General features: G+C 43.7%; 1 protein-coding gene across 1 annotated transcript in view; it reads right to left on the reverse strand.

Annotated features, from left to right (window-relative positions):
- Positions 1-1,238: 1,238 nt before the first annotated feature.
- The window catches only part of QSOX1 (quiescin sulfhydryl oxidase 1), a 101,418-nt gene continuing 85,523 nt past the window's right edge, over positions 1,239-17,133 (reverse strand). Inside the window, exons 11-12 of the mRNA XM_053246921.1 lie at positions 16,053-16,229; positions 1,239-8,044 (exon numbers count right to left, since the gene is read on the reverse strand). Of these exons, the coding sequence (XP_053102896.1) occupies positions 7,212-8,044; positions 16,053-16,229 (1,010 nt within the window). The 3' untranslated portion in view covers positions 1,239-7,211. The remainder of the gene's footprint in view (positions 8,045-16,052; positions 16,230-17,133) is intronic.

The raw sequence follows: 17,133 nt of genomic DNA on the forward strand, positions 1-17,133 counted from the left end.
TTTTACCATCTTTGGCTGATTGTGAACTATGCCCATTTCTGGAGGTAAATTACCTTAAAATGGTAGTACACATGCTGGTGACCGCCAGGCTTGACTACTGTAACACACTCTATATGGGGCTGCCTTTGTACATAGTTCAGAAGCTACAGTTGGTACAGAATGCGGCAGCTAGGTTGGTCTCTGGGACAACACAAAGGGAACCATATAACACCTATTCTGAAAGGTTTGCACGGGCTGCTGATATGTTTCTGAGCAAAATACTAAGTGTTGGTCATTACCTCTAAGCCCTGAATGGCTTAGGTCCCGCGTATTTAAGAGACCAACTTCTTTGCCATGAACCCTGCTGCCTATTAAGATCATCTAGGGAGGTCTGGATACATCTGCCACCAACTTGTCTGGAGGCTACTTGAGCCCCCGGCCTTCTCTGTGGCTGCCCCAGGGCTTTGGAATGCACTCCCTGTCAAAATAAGAGCTTCTCCATCTCCAATTTTTTTAAAGACCCTTAAGACACATCTGTTTTCTCAGGCTTTTAGTTAAAATAATTTTAACTGTTTTTATCCTGTGGAATTATTTTTTTCACTCTATGAATTGTTTTTGTTTTTATTCTGTGAAAGTGTTTTTATTTTTATATTATAATTTGGATTGTGTACAACATCTGGAGATGTATATATCAGACAGCATATAAATATTACATACATACATTCCTTTAAGCACTTCTGTCCATACTGTAGTTGTTACTAACATTCTCATCAGTGATTATTTTTATAGTTGAATCCTTACTTTGTTCTCTCATGCCTGGAGCTCTGTAACAGCTGAATGAAAGGCAGAAACTCAGGTGTAGCTTCTCTAACATTGAAATGGTCCTGAGAAACACAGATTTCTCACTGAACAACCTTTCTCATCTCACTACATCTATCCAAGCTTCCCATCACATCTTCTCTTTAGGTACGTGCACAAATATTTTTTTCCAATGTGCTTTTTGTTGTGCTCTTACACAGTGGTACTATATACCACTTGTACCTTATGGATTGTCAAAATCAGTTGTTTTGGGTCAGATTACTGCACGAAACATCATTCTCCATACTCAGAATGAACAGGCCCCAAAGAAAGAGAGCCAGGATGATGGGATAGCGGAGCTGCCTGTTTGTGGGGCATGATCAAACAGACATTTCAAGCCTTAAATTTCAGCTGCATATGAGCAGAGTTAAGCAAAACAAACAAAAAACCAATGAACCAGGTGACTTGCAACCATTTATTGGTGAGAACTGAGATTTTATTTGACACATCCCCATTAAGGTTAATGAAAACAGGGTCAGCGCAAGGGGCTGACGAGATTGGACATTGGCAGACGGCCCATGGATGACCCTTGAGACCTTGGTGAAAAAGAAAAAAAGAATGGGGGCTGTCAGCATGGCCAAGCAGGTAAGCTTCCCACAAACCTTTGTAATGCTAGAGCAAGGGCATGAATCATGAGGCGGGTGGGAATTGAGTCCACCAGCACAGCTGCTCGATTTCTACCAAGGAAGCCAATAGCAATAGTTGTGAGCAGCAAACAGTGTAAACACCCCCCCAAGCTGGTGTTGGTACTGCCTTGTAAGAGTTCGGAAGCCGGGGAGAGGCTGAATAAAGGCCAAACTAGCCATGACTGGCAGGCCCATTTACTTATGCATGCGTCTACTTGTTCACACATAAAATAGGCAAGGTATGTTTCTGTGGGGTCTAATGCCCCCCCCCCAACACACACACACGCCAATGAATGAAATGAATGACGCTCAGCTCTCCCCCGTAACCTGTAGCACTTTTCTAGCAGCTCTGCGCTGACAAATGAGCTGGGCTGGGGAGGGAAGTGCTTGAACATGCAGAGGTCAGGGTTCAACTCCCCTCACCTCTGTGCTCTGTTTGGGTAGGGAAATAAAATCCTCACCTCAATCATATGCTTTATTCATAAACTGGACATACATTCAAATACACATGACCGCTTTTATCATGTTGAGTTTGGCCTCAAGATTGCCAAGGGAAATGGCTTCAGTGCCCTGCCAAGCTCCTTGCTCCTCCCCTTTGACTAGCAAAACCAGAACAGATCACATAAATTGCTAATCAGTATAATAATCTAAATTGCTAATCAGTGTATAACAATTGATAGAAATTTGCTCATTTTATACTGGTTGTAGAACTCAGCTCTTCTTGGTACAGAATTACTTAGGTGCAGATTTTTAATATTTTTGCATTGAGAACACCTAGTGCTAGCTAAGAAGGCTGAGTTAGAAATGAAATGAATAAACGTTTCCTTCATCTGAGGAGAGTTCTTGGGAATAATGGAGGGATCATCTTCTGCTTAAGTTCCAGGCTGCTTCATAGACTGAAAATCTCACATTCTCTCCAACAGCCTCTGCAGTGCATTATACTTTTAGAAACTTGCAGACATACATCATACTCTGGTCAGACCCACATAAATATTAGCAAAAATAAATTTATTCCACCTGTACAGAAACAGACATAGAAATATCATGAGATCAGAAGTTCCTTGGATCATTCCTGTTCAGCAGCTGTGGTGGAAGATCACAGAAAAAAGGCAGTGTGTCAAACCCATCCAGATCTTTTAAAATGCAAGCACATCAAAACAAGTCTCCCTTCCTTTTCTTCCATAAAGAAGTAGTTCCTTTGCTGCCCCATTTTTTAAAAAAGATCTCCAAGCCCCAATAGAGAAGGGGGCACAAAATAAGTAGCAAAACACATTAATAAGATGTAAAGCAATCTAGATATTCTCTTTCCAGAGTGGCCTTGAGACAGACTTCTATAAACAGAGGGGTTCTGGAAACCACACAAAGCTATGAGGGTATCAGGTAACCTACTGTATTGGCACGTTATCCCTCCTACACACTGCAAATTCAGATTATGACCCACATACAAATGGGATTTGTGATGGTGCTTTCTCCCCACACCACATTTTGAAATAGGGGGTGGCACAGCCACTTCAGGAAGAGACTACCAACAGGTCTCACCCACTAGTGGTGAAGAAATTTTCTAGTGGATAGGAAGTTCCTCTCATGTAACATAGTGCTAATGAAGAGTGGTGGAGAAACTTCTGGAGGGGGATGGCCTCACAGGCAGACATTAGAGAACATAGGCCTGACTTCATGAAGACGTTTTCTATTTTTAACCTATTACTTACATCAAAAAGGCATCAACATCTTCACTGAAGGGTGGCCAACCACTATCCTTCAGGATCTGGCACTTGAAACAGCATTATTTGACCTTTGGTGGCCTTAACCAGGTTTTAAACCTGTGCAATTCACGGTTTAAAGGAAAAATATGAAATTTTTCCAGGTAGTAAGGGATGGAAACAAAGGTCCCCATTTAATATGATCTCTTTTCAGATTTTGTATCCAATTAATTGTACCCGAGCACGTGTCCTCCATAATTGTGAAACCCAAATTAATGCTGCATGTTGCCAACTTTATTATAGAGCTCATGCAACTGTGAGCAAGTCAGTTTTGTGGCAAAACACATTTCCAGCTCCTAACCGCCTGGAAAAAAGAATGATCCACAAGAACATAGAAGATGGACCCTGTCTTAATTACTGCAACATCTGGCTAAAAGGCACCTACCATTAATGCTGTGCACCTTTCCACTGGTGATATCAAAGAAAGGCTGATAGTTTTTGAAAACAGTCGTTTAAATGTACCAGTTCGCATTAGGTTAGCACTAAAGGCTCACCACTGCTGTAGATATAGAAGCACAGCCAGACTAGCAAAGTTTTACAAGAATGTCTGGGCACATACCATCTGAAAGAAAACCTCTGGCTCTTTTTAAAGTCTCGGCACTGATAAGAATGTTTGAAGAAAACAGAATCTTCGCCTTTAGTATTTATAAGCTAGCTAAGAGAGGTTAAGAGCAGCCTACATTAATGAGGCTGTGTTTCAAAACACACAAGAATGGCTCTTCATACAGCAGGATGGCCTGCTTTGTATGTTACCTGCTGAAGGTCTAATTACTAGCATTATTTCATGTTAACGGAGTGCAGGTACTTAGCACATGTAGTTAATTAGAAGGTCCCTATCCTACAGAGCAGTTTGACCTTGCCCCTTGCTGCCCCCCATCCCTCTTTTAAAAGTTCTATTGCTATCTCAGGCACATTCTAGAAAGACAAAAGCTCTAATCCAGACATTAAATTGTACATGCATACAGCGGTCTGTATACATGTAATTTTTGTGTGTGAATGACTTACCTGCATTCATTTAAAAAGTGAACCTAGGTACAGGCTCCCTCAAATGCAGGGTACACACAGAAACTGTACATGTGCTGAACATTACACATGAATAGGAACCACTGAAAAAGCCAGTCTGTCTCTCAAGGGTAGCTTTCAGGGAATATATTAGTTCTTTGCCCCACCCCAAATCAGACCTCAGTTACTCTATACCTTTTTGTTAAGAGAGGCCAGGTTTGTTTATAGACCCAGATAACCCAGGAGGAGTTAGCTTGTTCCAGCCCCACAGACTAATGTCTGGAGAAAACAAAAGGCCTCTGGGAAAACTGAACTTGGCCATCCTTGGTCTAAACAATATGGCAGCCAAACCATGGGAAACCTCTGATGAGCTGGGAAATAAACAGGGACAAGGTAGTGAGGACTTGTCAACTCAAGATGTCAGGATAGTCCCCATCCGTTTTCAAAACAGACCCAGAAGTCACGGCTGGACAGAATAAGGTTGAACAGTCTGCTAATATTGTCTCTGTAATCAGGACAGGAATCATCCCGGGGGGGTGGGGGAGAGTGGAGAAGAAGCCAAGACTACAAACTCACAAGTTATGGGAGTGAGCTCCCACAGCAATGAGTGTCCAGATATAACTGGAAAATATGGAGCTGAGTATCAACAATACACATTTATAGAGATATTTCAAGTGTTCAAAGCATTTCACATACATTATCTGAGTAATTCTTACTACAGCTTTGTTAGAGAGTCCAGTATTTTTAGCCCCATGTTGCAGATGGGGGATTGAGTCAGAGAGAATATGGCCTGCTTAAGAGAATCTAGTGAGTTCTTGACAGAGGGGAGATTTGGACCATGGACTCCCTGCTCACCACCCAGTTTTAGCCATTACGATACACCAGCTCAACTGGGCAGTTATGAGGAAGAGGAAGGAGGAATACAAGGCACTTGTGTAAAAATGAGCACCTTAACTTGCAAATGAAAGCAAAAGACACAAAAATACAGTGTGTGTGTGTACACATGCATATACACAAGAGGTGGGGAACTGCGATGCTTTGAGGAATGCAACTTATACATTATCACCCCATTTTCACATTTCTCAATTACGAACATGAGTAATTTCTTACTGCTAGTAGCTAGTTCTTTGTTATGAATTTGCCATCTCTTTATTTGAAAGCCAGCTTATGACAATGCTATTCCATTATTTAAATGGAGATCTTGCCCCTCCCCAGAGGTGGCTCAACAACTCTTGGAAGGGAAGAAGTGGCTGAGAAGTTTTTAAGGAGTCCTGTGGTACCATCCATGACAGGTGCGCACACACACTTTTTCTGGTTCAACACAAGTGCGCACACACTCACACTCAGATCACTCTCAGAGACCAGAGATTATCAACATGTGTCTCAGGACCAGATGACCATGTGTTCTTTCTTTCTGGCAATTCTAGGAACAAAGTTTGTTCTTCTCTTCCACTGACATGATGGAATTATAAGAGACTGGGAGATTATGGTACAAATAGCCAGCAACATATGGAGGACTGTGAGCTAGGCTAGAAAGGTAGGGTGAAATAAAAGGAGCAGTGGGCAGGTTGGCTAGCTGAAAAATGCTTGGGAAGAGGGGAAAAGTGGGACTGTGAGGAGAGCAGTGCTTGGTGAGAGGGAAAAATGACTATTAGGAACTGCAAGAAAGGTGGTAGCACTGAAGGAAGCTGGCCTGTTATGTGGTTCTTATGCTTAGAGGAGTTTTGGACCCTTGATGGTCTACAAATTCTGTGGTCCTACTAGAAAGAGCATCCATGTTTTTGCCATTCTTGGCAGTCTTCACACCAGTGGTGAGCCACAGATATATTCCTCCCCCACCTCACCCATGCCTTGGGCTGCTTTGTGCTTAGTCTACTGATTCAGGAAGCAAGAAGAAGTGCAGCCTGGGAAAGGCCGGCAAGCAGTGTAAGCCTGATTATACTACAGCCAGGCCCACAGGAATTCCTGCATAAAGGATAACACCAATGTGAACTCTGCACATTGAAGAATTGGCGACATGCTGCACACTGGTCACCTATACTTCATACCAAAATTAGTAAATTACTCGACGGGGGAAATATTCTAGTTTTGTTTGTTTCTCCAACATCAGCTGCAAACACAGCATCACACACACTGGCTTTATTGAAGGTCATTTCACAATGGCTCAGAAGCTTTTGAGTCCAGTTTAGTAAACAGATCAAGGCTTCTCCCCACTGACCACTTTAGATTGGGCTTCTATATCTAGAGATTCAAGAAACTGGGGTTAGTCAAGCCAGGATTAAAAGGTTCTTCAGGATAGAAAAGGGCTCAGAGATACCTCAAGGTAAAATTGGCACCAACATTCATTCTCATGTCCACATAGTCCTACACTGCAGGGGGGTTCTTTAATCTAGAAAGCAGCTTTTAAAAACTGCAAAACAGAGTTCTCTCTGTGATCAATGTTTCAAAGCAGTCATTTTGCTTCTGTTCCCAACTGGCCATAGTAAAGTGTCCATGAGAACGATGTAACACTGATTCTCAGGAGGATTATGCTACATTTGAATACTGGGATCAGAATACTTCCAGTTAGCTCTCTCCTTATCTCTAGTTCCCCAGAAAAATCAAGAAGAACTGTCATCATGTGGCCTGAAATATAAACCCATTCCCCTTTCAACAGTAAAGCCAGCTTCTCATTCAAGAATCAGTACTCTGGTTCAGATACACTGATGCAAAATACGGATATGCTGTGAAAGACATAGGCCTGTCTTATTCACCATGTTTCTCTTTACACACTGAGGTGTGTGTCCAATCCTCTCTCCTTTGCTTCCATGTTGTTCACAAGGACAGCTGGTGAACAATTCAAGGACGCACCCCTTTCATAAATGACATGATGCCTGTGTATTTTTGCATTTGTGAATCTACAGTCATGATTTGTTGTATGATTTGTTGGTGAGAACCCACCATAGCAGGCAAAACATCCCCAGTCCCTTAAATCCCAGCTTCTCTTTCAGGCCAATGGGTAACCTGGACGGCCCTTGCGATACCTTAAACGCATGCGGAAGAAGGTATACATGCCCAACAGACACAAGGAGGAGAGGAAGTACAAGGCAATACACAAGCTGACATCCAACCGGGAAAAACCCACTCCCAGTATGCGGAACCACTGGCTCTTCCTCAAGGTGAGCCTATATTCTTTTTCAGATCCCTCTTCTTCCACCGCACCAATGAGCTGCTGGGCTCCTATTCCCTTATGCCTCCGGTGGTCCCAGAAAGCGTCATAATCAAACGATTGGAGCCCCTCGTCTTCCATTAGCACCAGCCCAGTGTCCCTCTTACTGCGCCGAGGCCTAACGTTGGCCTCCGCTGCGGCTTTTAAGGCTTTGCTCCTGTAGTGCTGTTCACTGAAGGTATCTAGATCAACAATATCTTCCTCCAGCTCTTTTGTCTTTGTGTTCATCTTGATAATACTTGGCCTGTGCAGCTCTGGAGAACCTGATCTGTCCAAACCAGATTTCTCCACTCTTGCATCCTCTTGCTTCTCTGTTCTCTGCTTGTCTTTCTCAAACTCTTCTTCAGCTTCTCTGACATTCTCTCCTCCTCCCCCTCCCTCCAGCTTCCCCTCAGTTTCATAGTCTCTCTCCGCAACATTGCGAACATTTCGGACCAGACGATCCAAGAAATCCAAGTAAATGTTGGCCCGTGAGAAATGAAACTTGAAGAACTTCAAGACGGCCTCTCTATTCCACATGCGCTTTCCATTGACGGTCATCTGGCACCGCAAACACAAGTCTTGGGGAGGCCACTGGATCTTGGGAAATCTGGGATCAGTACTTGAGGAATCTGAAAAAGAAAAATTGAAAATGATGTTCAAGATATCATCGTCATGAAGTTCAAAGGATAGCTTTACTGCAGTATTCTGTAAAACTCAGATGTACTGAGAAAATATTGGGTTGTGCTGCAAACGCTTGATTTACCTGTCTGTGTACTTCACGTTTATATTTTCTGACACTTAATGTCTTTTTAAAAATTCCAAATAAAAGTGTTAATCATTTTTCAAAAGTGAAGACAAAACTTGAAAGAAGGAAATTTAAGCCTTTGTATTCCTCAAGATGAACATTTGTCTTGTAACCTTAGTCTGTACTACTCTCAGTTTTCATTTTGCTATGTATTATTATCAAAACAGCTGCATGGTGCATCACTTCTTTCAAACTCTTAAAGCCCACCTTTTCTGTGAAGCATTTGACATAACACCATATTTCCCATTCCCTAGCGTAACTAAGTTTAAGTAGATATAACTGAAATAATCACATTTCCTTCTGCTGTTTATCCCTGCCTTCATCTCTCTTTCCATCTTCTGTTTTCTCCCTTTTGTCAATCAGTGTTCCCTCTAACAGGGATTCCCAGATGCTGTTGACTACAACTCCCATAATCCCCAAACCAAAGCCATTGCAGCTGGGGATTCTGGGAGTTGTAGTCAACATCTGGGAATCCCTGTTAGAGGGAATACTGGGGTCAATATCTTAACTGTAAATCTCTAGGGCAGGAGTAGGCAACCTTGGCTTCTCAGCTATGGAACTATAACTCCCATTACCCCCAGACACAATAAACTGTGGCTGGAGAGGATGGGAGTTGTAGTTCAACAGCTGGAGAGCCAAGGTTGCCTACTGCTGCTCTAGGCATTACTTTAAAATGCAGTTAGCCTATCCTATGCTGAAAGTTTTCCTGCAGAGCATTGCCCTAACCCAGCACAAGGTCTATAACATGGGAAGCCACTTACATGCGCAGTGTCCCACAGCAAAGCAATGCTGCCCCCCCACCCCCTCATATACTCGAGAAGGACAGGGTCAATGGTATCAAAAGCTGCTGAGAAATCCAAAAGGGACCGACAGAGACACTCCCTCTGTCCGTTCCCAAGAGGGAATAAGATAAATGGAGGCAGATTGCCTTTGTGGTATATTCAGTTATGCTCTGTCAGCATCATGATCTCTAGCACAGATTAAAACATTGCCAAAAGCATACAAGCAGACTAAGGAGGGGATAAGGAGTCTACCTCCTGGCCAGCAGGGCTGCCCAGAGAGTGGGGCAATCTGCCCCAAGCCCCCACAAAGCAAGGGGCCCCTACCTCAGTTCACAAGGGGTCCCTGCCATATTGTTCAACAACATTTTGTTCAAAGCTATCCTTTTTTAAAAAAAGGGAATGGTTTATTAGAGTAGAAGGTGACACTGAACTTCAGAATGTAGACCCCGACCCAACCATAATAAAATAAATATTATAATAATGTGAGTTGGGGGGATTGATCTGAATCATTACCAGAATCATAAGAACATCAGAACAGCCCTGCTAGATCAGGCCCAAGGCCTGTCTAGTCCAGCATCCTGTTTCATACAGTGGCCCACCAGATGTCTACGGGGAGCCCACAGGAAAGAGGAGAGGGCATGCCCACTTTCCTGCTGTTGCTCCCCTGTAACTGATATTGAGACGCATCGTGCCTCTGAGGCTGGAGGTGGCCCACAGCCACCAGTCTTTTCATCTCAGACTGTCAAAAATTTTCTGAATTGATTTTCTGTCTGAAGAGATTGCTTGAGGCATACCTGTTAAGCCTTATCCACACCCATTTAATCCTTGTCCGCATTCAGGGTTCCCTCTAAGACATGAGCACGCGTGCATGCTCACACTTTTTTTTTAATGTCTGCTTAGTTAATTTTAGATCCCACTCAGGTTGAATCAGGAAGGCCCCACTCTGAATGCATGTGAGCACACACTGCCTTGATACTGCCGCCCACAACAAAATTTGTTCCGCACACAGATGAAAAAAATTAAAACACTGTCCACAGCCATGAGAGCTAATGATTGGGGAAAGGGGTGTGTGTAGCAATACATAGTGTGCGGTCCCTTCTACAGTTTTGCCACACTAGAATACGTGCAATCTAAATTCCTGCAGGCAGTCCTTCAAGTTCCAAGTTGTGTCTCTAACACCACTCTGCGCTTGGAGAGAGGCCTGATCAAAGTCGAGGCCGGGGTGTGGGTAGCCATTTTCAGCCATTGGCTCAGACTATTTTTTCGCCCCATTGGTCTTGCTCCCTTAACCTTATGTGACTATTACCAATCTAAATGGCAACGGTCAATTGAGCCTTGGCTCTTTCCCCTTTGATTCTACTTAATATGGGCTATAATCAGGACAAAGCTTCTATCAAACAGTAAGACTTCTATCAAACTGTAATGGATATAGAGCACCAAACCAATTTAAGTAGGGTCCTGAATTTTTTCATCAATGAAAGTCTTACACATCTATCCTCCCCTGCATCATATCTTACTCAACTGGATGTCCCAAACATAGGAAGGCATTCACCTTGGCACATTGCCATGCTTTCCCTTCAGCTGTGCTAGAAGGCCATTTTAGAAAGATCCCACTCGCAGAGCGACAATGCCCCTGTGGCTCTAGCCAGATTGAAACCAACTGAGCATGTCTCACTTCACTGTTTGTATTACTGAGATATTCACTCTTCCTTTATCCACCCATTGCAATGCAAGTACCCAGGACATTTGAGCCATATCTATGTCTCTATGCTGCTTTCTGATTCTAAGCCTGCTATTACCTACAGCATTGCCAGGTTCTTTGTGGCAGTGTCCAAAATCCAGACACTGGCAATCGATGGGTCCAAGCAGCCCTAGTCTCGCCTCCTGCTGGCTCTTGCATGCTATAATGTGTTGATCTAACACAGCGCACCATCTGAAAGTGTATGTTCCTCCCACTTTTTTACACTATAGCTTTGCGCTCTTTATATATAGTCTCACTGTATTTATCACTTAAGCTTTTATGCAGTTACGCCTTTTTGTGCCTTTGATCCCTTTTTGTGCCTTATATATCTTTATGTCTTGTATGCCTTTTTCTATTATTTTATGCCCTTTTATATGTTTAAAAGCTTTTTAATGTTTCCTTAGGCCTTTTAACCTATCATGCATTCTACTTTGTACTGTGTAATCACCTTCTGCATTTTATGCTGGTCTATGACTGTAATGAAGATGATTGACTGATAGATGTGTGTGCAAAACATGGGGGTGGGGAACACCCTACGGTTTTTGGCACTGTTAACGAATTCTGACTTGGGCATCCTCCACATTCTATCAAGATTATATTCCATACCATTCAGAATATAGCGGGTGGGCAATGAGGAAGCAGATTATACTTTTGAAATTGAGTAATGTGTCCCACTGCTGCCATCCAGCCCACTGGACCCACTGCCTTGCTTGTAAGGTGTGGCTCCGTTACACACCCCACCTTCCTACTCAAGTGGCTGATGCACATACATGGCAGCCATGTAAGGGGTCAGTCCCCTGCGCATGCATATCGGCCAGCTGAGCCGTCGGGGTGGGCGAGTCTCTGTGTGGAACTGTGCAGCTGTGCAAGGACAGGGCAGCAGCAGTACGTTCCACGAGTTCTTAAAGGTATCATTTGTTTTCTCAATGTCCCCCCATCTCTGCCACCACTGGGAGCCACTGCAGCTATTCACTGTGGGGGTGGGAGCAGCGGGGTGCCACCCCAAGATCTGATGTCCTAGGCAACCACCTAGGCCCACCTGGTGCATAGAGCAGACCTGGTGAGTCAAAACCAGACACTCTTTTGAGGCTAAAGTGATTGCTTAAAGCATTAATGTGGATTAAGGTGGTCATGAACCCTATTTTAGGAAGGACAACCCTCCAATTGAACGGTTGTCCTCTGTGCAACGCCAGCAAATTTTATGGTAAATTGGTGTCCTCTTTTGCCCTCCTTTGATGATGAATGTTCTCTTTTGGGCAATGTGTGTAAGTGGTCACCCTAATGTGCACAGTCTGCACCCCAGTGGTAAGGTGGTCTAAACCAATCATGTAAGCGAAAATATTTATTACAAAGCTTTAGTAATCTGAAATTGAAGTAAACTCTGTCTATCCATCCTTGCCATGGGAATGAGCAGGGAAAATCCTTTTGTTCTCTGAACAAATACGCAAGGAGGGCCTATATGTAGACCATCCATGCAATAATTCTCATGGTCCTCTGACTTTGTACACAAAGGCATGAGTCCTTTTAGAGGGGCCCCAACTTCACATGTGCCACAGGCACCATAAATCCTCTGGGCAGCCTTGCTAGCCAGTTCCCTCTATTTTCTGAATCAAGTGGAAAGCTTAGCTAAGAAGTGTGGAGGTTGTATGTTTTATATGTATTTATGTATGCAGGTCTGTGTTATGATCCAGTGTGGAAACTGTTGACAGTTACAAAGGCATGTTGACAGTCCTGCATGCATCTAGCAAATATCTGAAAATTATGGTGGTAGAGTAGCAGTGAATGTTTATTTGCTGACTACCACATTCATTGGTTTATTTCCCCGTTTTCAGACAGATGTAGAAGAGGTTGTCAACATTCCCTTGCAATCCTTGACAGTCTCAACATTTAGGAAACTGGACTATACAACTCTTGCGAGATGTTCAAATGATATTCTGGAAAGGATTTAGCAGATTACAAAATTGCTACCCACCCTATGTTTGAGGGAACAAATGAGTTGTGGAGGAGAAATCATGCAAAATAAACATGCTTCAAGTGGTGTTGAAATATACGCCTTTTATCTCCCTGGGGGACCCCCCCCTACTGAAGGAGACAAAGAGGAAATAGTCCCTTTGATTCCTTGGCTAGGCCAAGGCACCCCTTCCCACCTCCCACAATCATCTGTCAACACAAGAGTCATCTACTCCTCCCTGTGTCAAAGGCAACAGGCCTGAGGAAGAAGGGATTGCATCTGTGTACAAGAAACTGAGCATTTGGAGAGCTGTCTCAGGAGAAGGGTCCTCCCAGGGCACGTGTCGGCCTTTAGAAGCCCCCTGCGGTAAAGATGGATAAGATTTAGTAGCTACATCTCTGTCTCAACACCACCAGCTGCTTGTTCCTTTGACATTAAAGGCCTGCAGTTGGCCCCCTCTGCTTGCCTCACAACTGAGCTTTTGTGTATGGCAGGGGTTAACTCTTAACTGCCTGACTCCACCTATAAAAAGGGAGGAATTAAAGCAATGTAAGAAAGTGAACATTCAACTCTAACACAGAAGAAGATAGGTTCATCCAACCAAATTGCAATGCCTTCCAGCAGCAGTGTAGAGACAGATGGAGCAAAGGGGTGATAACAGTCCCTGGGCCACAGGAGTTATGGGGGGGCACCAAGGTGTCCCCTAGTCCCTCCCCCGGGGCACTGCCTTGCCCCTTCCTCTACCCAGCGGGTGCACCTCTCTCCTGCCCAGCCAGTGTTTCGCTCCAGTGATGGCTGGTTGGCACCTCCTCTCCCTGCCTTGCTCCCAGCAAGGTAGATAAAAACTTCCCACCAATCAGCACTGGATCGCACTGACTGTGGAGGATCAGGAGAGGATCCAAATGTACCATCTGCTGGGTAGTGGCCCCGTCTCTTGCACCAACAGGGGGTAGTGGCCACGTCTTTTGCAGGGGGTATGGCCAGTATTGGGACAGGGCGCTCAACCCTGCTTCTCCCCAGTCAGCACCGCGTTCCAGCCTGGCTGGGAGCTCTTTTCTCTGCCTCAAGGGAAAGGCTCGGACTGTATTTCTCTTGCAAATGCACTAGTCAGGGAGTGCGAAACGCAAATCTGGTGGGGATTCCAATGCACTTCTGTGGAGACACACATAGCCTAGCACCACCTTCTGTTGCCTTGTGCCCTTCTTGTACTACCTTCCATCTTCCTCCTCCTCCTCTCTGCCCTTTCTCTCATTCCTTTTCTCCACCACCCCTTGACCTGCCACTTAAATTAGCTGAATTCACTGCTTTTTACTCGAAAATACACTTAGGGAAATATTTATTTATTTATTTGCATTTTTAGAAGAAATTCTGGACATACCTGCTGATACCAGATTTTATATGGACAATCCTGTCATTCTCCCCTCTTCCTCTCTCCCTTACAGAAGTGTTGCTAGGTAATGAAAAGATCCAGGGCTTGGGGCAACAGCCTCCCCACGTTTTGATTATTAAACCCTTTCATGCACTCTTAAAAGGTATCCAACACTCTTCTTCACACTAGTTTGCTTGACCGCTAAAAACAAATCTCCTTTTTCTCTTGCATCAGATTTCTCCTGCAATCAATACACATACAGTTGAGAACCAGTATGGTGTAGTGATTAGAGTGTCAAGACTAGGATTGGGGGACTTGTGTTCCCCATTCACTCATGAAACTCACTGTGGGACTTTAGCTCTCTCCTCCAAACCTGCCTCACAGGATTGTTGTGAGGATAAAAGTGGGGAAGAAGAACATTTACACTATGCTGAACTCTTTGGAGGAAGAACAGGATGTGTGTCATAATAAAATATATGTATATATTGACTTTTAGCCACATGCACTCCAATCCTAAGCATGTAAACTCAGAAACAAGTTCAAATAGCATTTTTACACCTGTCACAGCAGCAAGCAGTCCAGTTTGATCTCTTCTATGAACTACATTTAAGCAAAAACCATATGCAACTACAGTGTATGTCTAAACCACAGTGTATACACAGTGTACAGTGTGTGTCTATACATTACAGAAAGAACAGCCACCAACTTGATTTCAAACAGGACAGCAAAATGTCATATATAGAGTTACTCCAATTTCTTAGGATTTAAAGAAAACCAATCATTTCACGGGCAAGGGAGTTTTTAAAATGACTTTCTTGTGATCTGATCTGCAAAGCCTTATTCTGAAGCAAGTGCATAAAAATAGACTTTTGGTGGGGGAGGGGAAATACTTAATGCAATTTGTGAAGCTACTTTCAAGAAGTTGGGTATTTTAGTCCATTACAAGCTCATTAAAAAGACAATATGTGACACTATTTATATATGAACTACTGTTACAAGCACAAAGCAAAATAAAACAGTAATGATTATAAGGGGAAACATGTTGAGAAAGAATCATTTTCTCATATTTGGCTATTTAAGCCATTTTGAGAATTCTGTTGCTAAAAAAGCAGCATATAAATATTTTTAATAAGGGCAGCGGTGGCGGGGGGTGGGTGGGACCCCACACAGAGACCAGATTAGAGCTATAAGCAGTTTAGTATCTTCAGGAACAAAAACAGATCCCTTTTGTCAAAGTATTTTTTCTTTGCTCTTATTCTTTTAAAAGCTTTTAATACTTTTGCACTGACTACTTTTCTCACAAGAAGGCATACTGTTGGGATGGGGAGAGTTTTTCTTACAAGTTTGTACTAGAACTGTTTTGGCATACTTTGAAAATGGTTTGTTTTAAATTCACTTTCAAACATACACATGGGGTGGCACTTCTCTCACATGTACAACACACACGGTTCATGGGATTGTGTGGGAGGAGAGAGAGAAAAGGTGGTTTAAGCAAGGGGAACAAATCACACACAAACAAAAAAACTAGGGGTGGTTTAAAAAATATTCCTTCTTTGAGGGAGACAACAAGCCCAACAGCCAGCTTCCTCAGTTCTGCAATTACAGTACATTCAAGTGCCGGGTGGGGGAGGAACACAAGACTCCAGGAGAACCAATGAGGCTGGGAGATGGCAGGACTAGTAGCAAAAGGAAGTTAACCCTTTTTCTTTTTTCTTTTAAACTGTGTGCTACTGCCGATCTCAATGAGACTCAACACAAATTCACAGAAGGTGCAACTGCACCCTTGCAAACCCCCCCCCCATATCTGCCCCTGTAAACCAGGCCTACATTTTCATAAGGCCACATCCTCCCTCCTTCTCGGTGGGCACTCAAGACTGACTTGAACAAAGAGACCACTGTTAGCCAATAACTACCAATGGCCAGTAGTCCTACACATCACCTTGAGCAAGCTGCACCCAAAGCACACCCCACCAGCAGTACAAACCTTACCTGCCAAGCGAAGATTAACACGATTGTGCCTTGACCAAAGCCAGAGAATAGCCCCATCTTTGTCCCTCACTTTATTCATGGACTCTGCCACCATGGCTTCAAAATGGTCTGCGCACTCCCGGCAGCCAAAGAAGTACCGCACGTACCCTCTCATTGTGGGAAGGACTTCCGATGGTGCTGTGGAGAGAACAGACAAACAGAATGGGCAGGCCTGTTAAAATCAGAGTAATGAATGACCCCTTGAGGGCAACTTCAGACTCTTCCTCAAAAGTACAAATACTTCTGTAGTCCTCACATAACAGCAATAGATTCAGCATTAACAGCTAAACTCTCAGAGAGTGGTAGTTCACTCCAGCAGAAAAGCAAGTAACTTCTGTACTGTCCACACTGCAAACTCTGGGCCAAACAGAACATTTTGCAAACTACATAGTGGTGCGGGGAAAATGCAAGTTGCAGCAGGAAAGATGTGCTTAATTCTTCCCTAGCCCACGGCTGTCCTCCTGCAGGGATTATGGACAAATGCTTCCCATCGCAAGAGGAAATGTGGCTGGGGAAAAGGGTTGCAGGAAGACAGCAGCACTTCTATTCACTGCAAATCATGCCCTTCTTTGGCCACTTTGTGCGTAAACCAAGATGGCTGGGTGGATAGAACAGAAGTGAAATACGTTACTGCTGAGGCTATCGCTCGAGCAGATTACCATTGCTTAAGGATGTAAATCTAAAAGCACCACCCTAAACCTGCACTGGCATTCTAATTCACATCTAGTTTTGTTTAAGTTAAAATTGAATGTGTGCCATTACACTCATGCAGTCATCAGCAACTTTCACGTTGTGTGCCAGAGACAAGGAAGGAAACACTCAAGGACAACCTGAGACCTTTCTGGGGCATTTTGAAGTAACCAGGGCGGTTCAAGGTCAGAAATTCCTCTCTCCCTCCCCTCAAAAGAAAGTAGAAAAAAGGGAAGGAAGGTGCCAGTGGAGAATATGCACAGAGTGTGGAACAATGAATGGGATAAGGGACATTGAAAAACACTGACAAGTGCAGGAGTGCATTGTCAAAATAAGTAATGGGAAGGACAGT

Source organism: Hemicordylus capensis, chromosome 4 (assembly GCF_027244095.1).
Source record: "Hemicordylus capensis ecotype Gifberg chromosome 4, rHemCap1.1.pri, whole genome shotgun sequence".
Taxonomy (NCBI): domain Eukaryota; kingdom Metazoa; phylum Chordata; class Lepidosauria; order Squamata; family Cordylidae; genus Hemicordylus; species Hemicordylus capensis.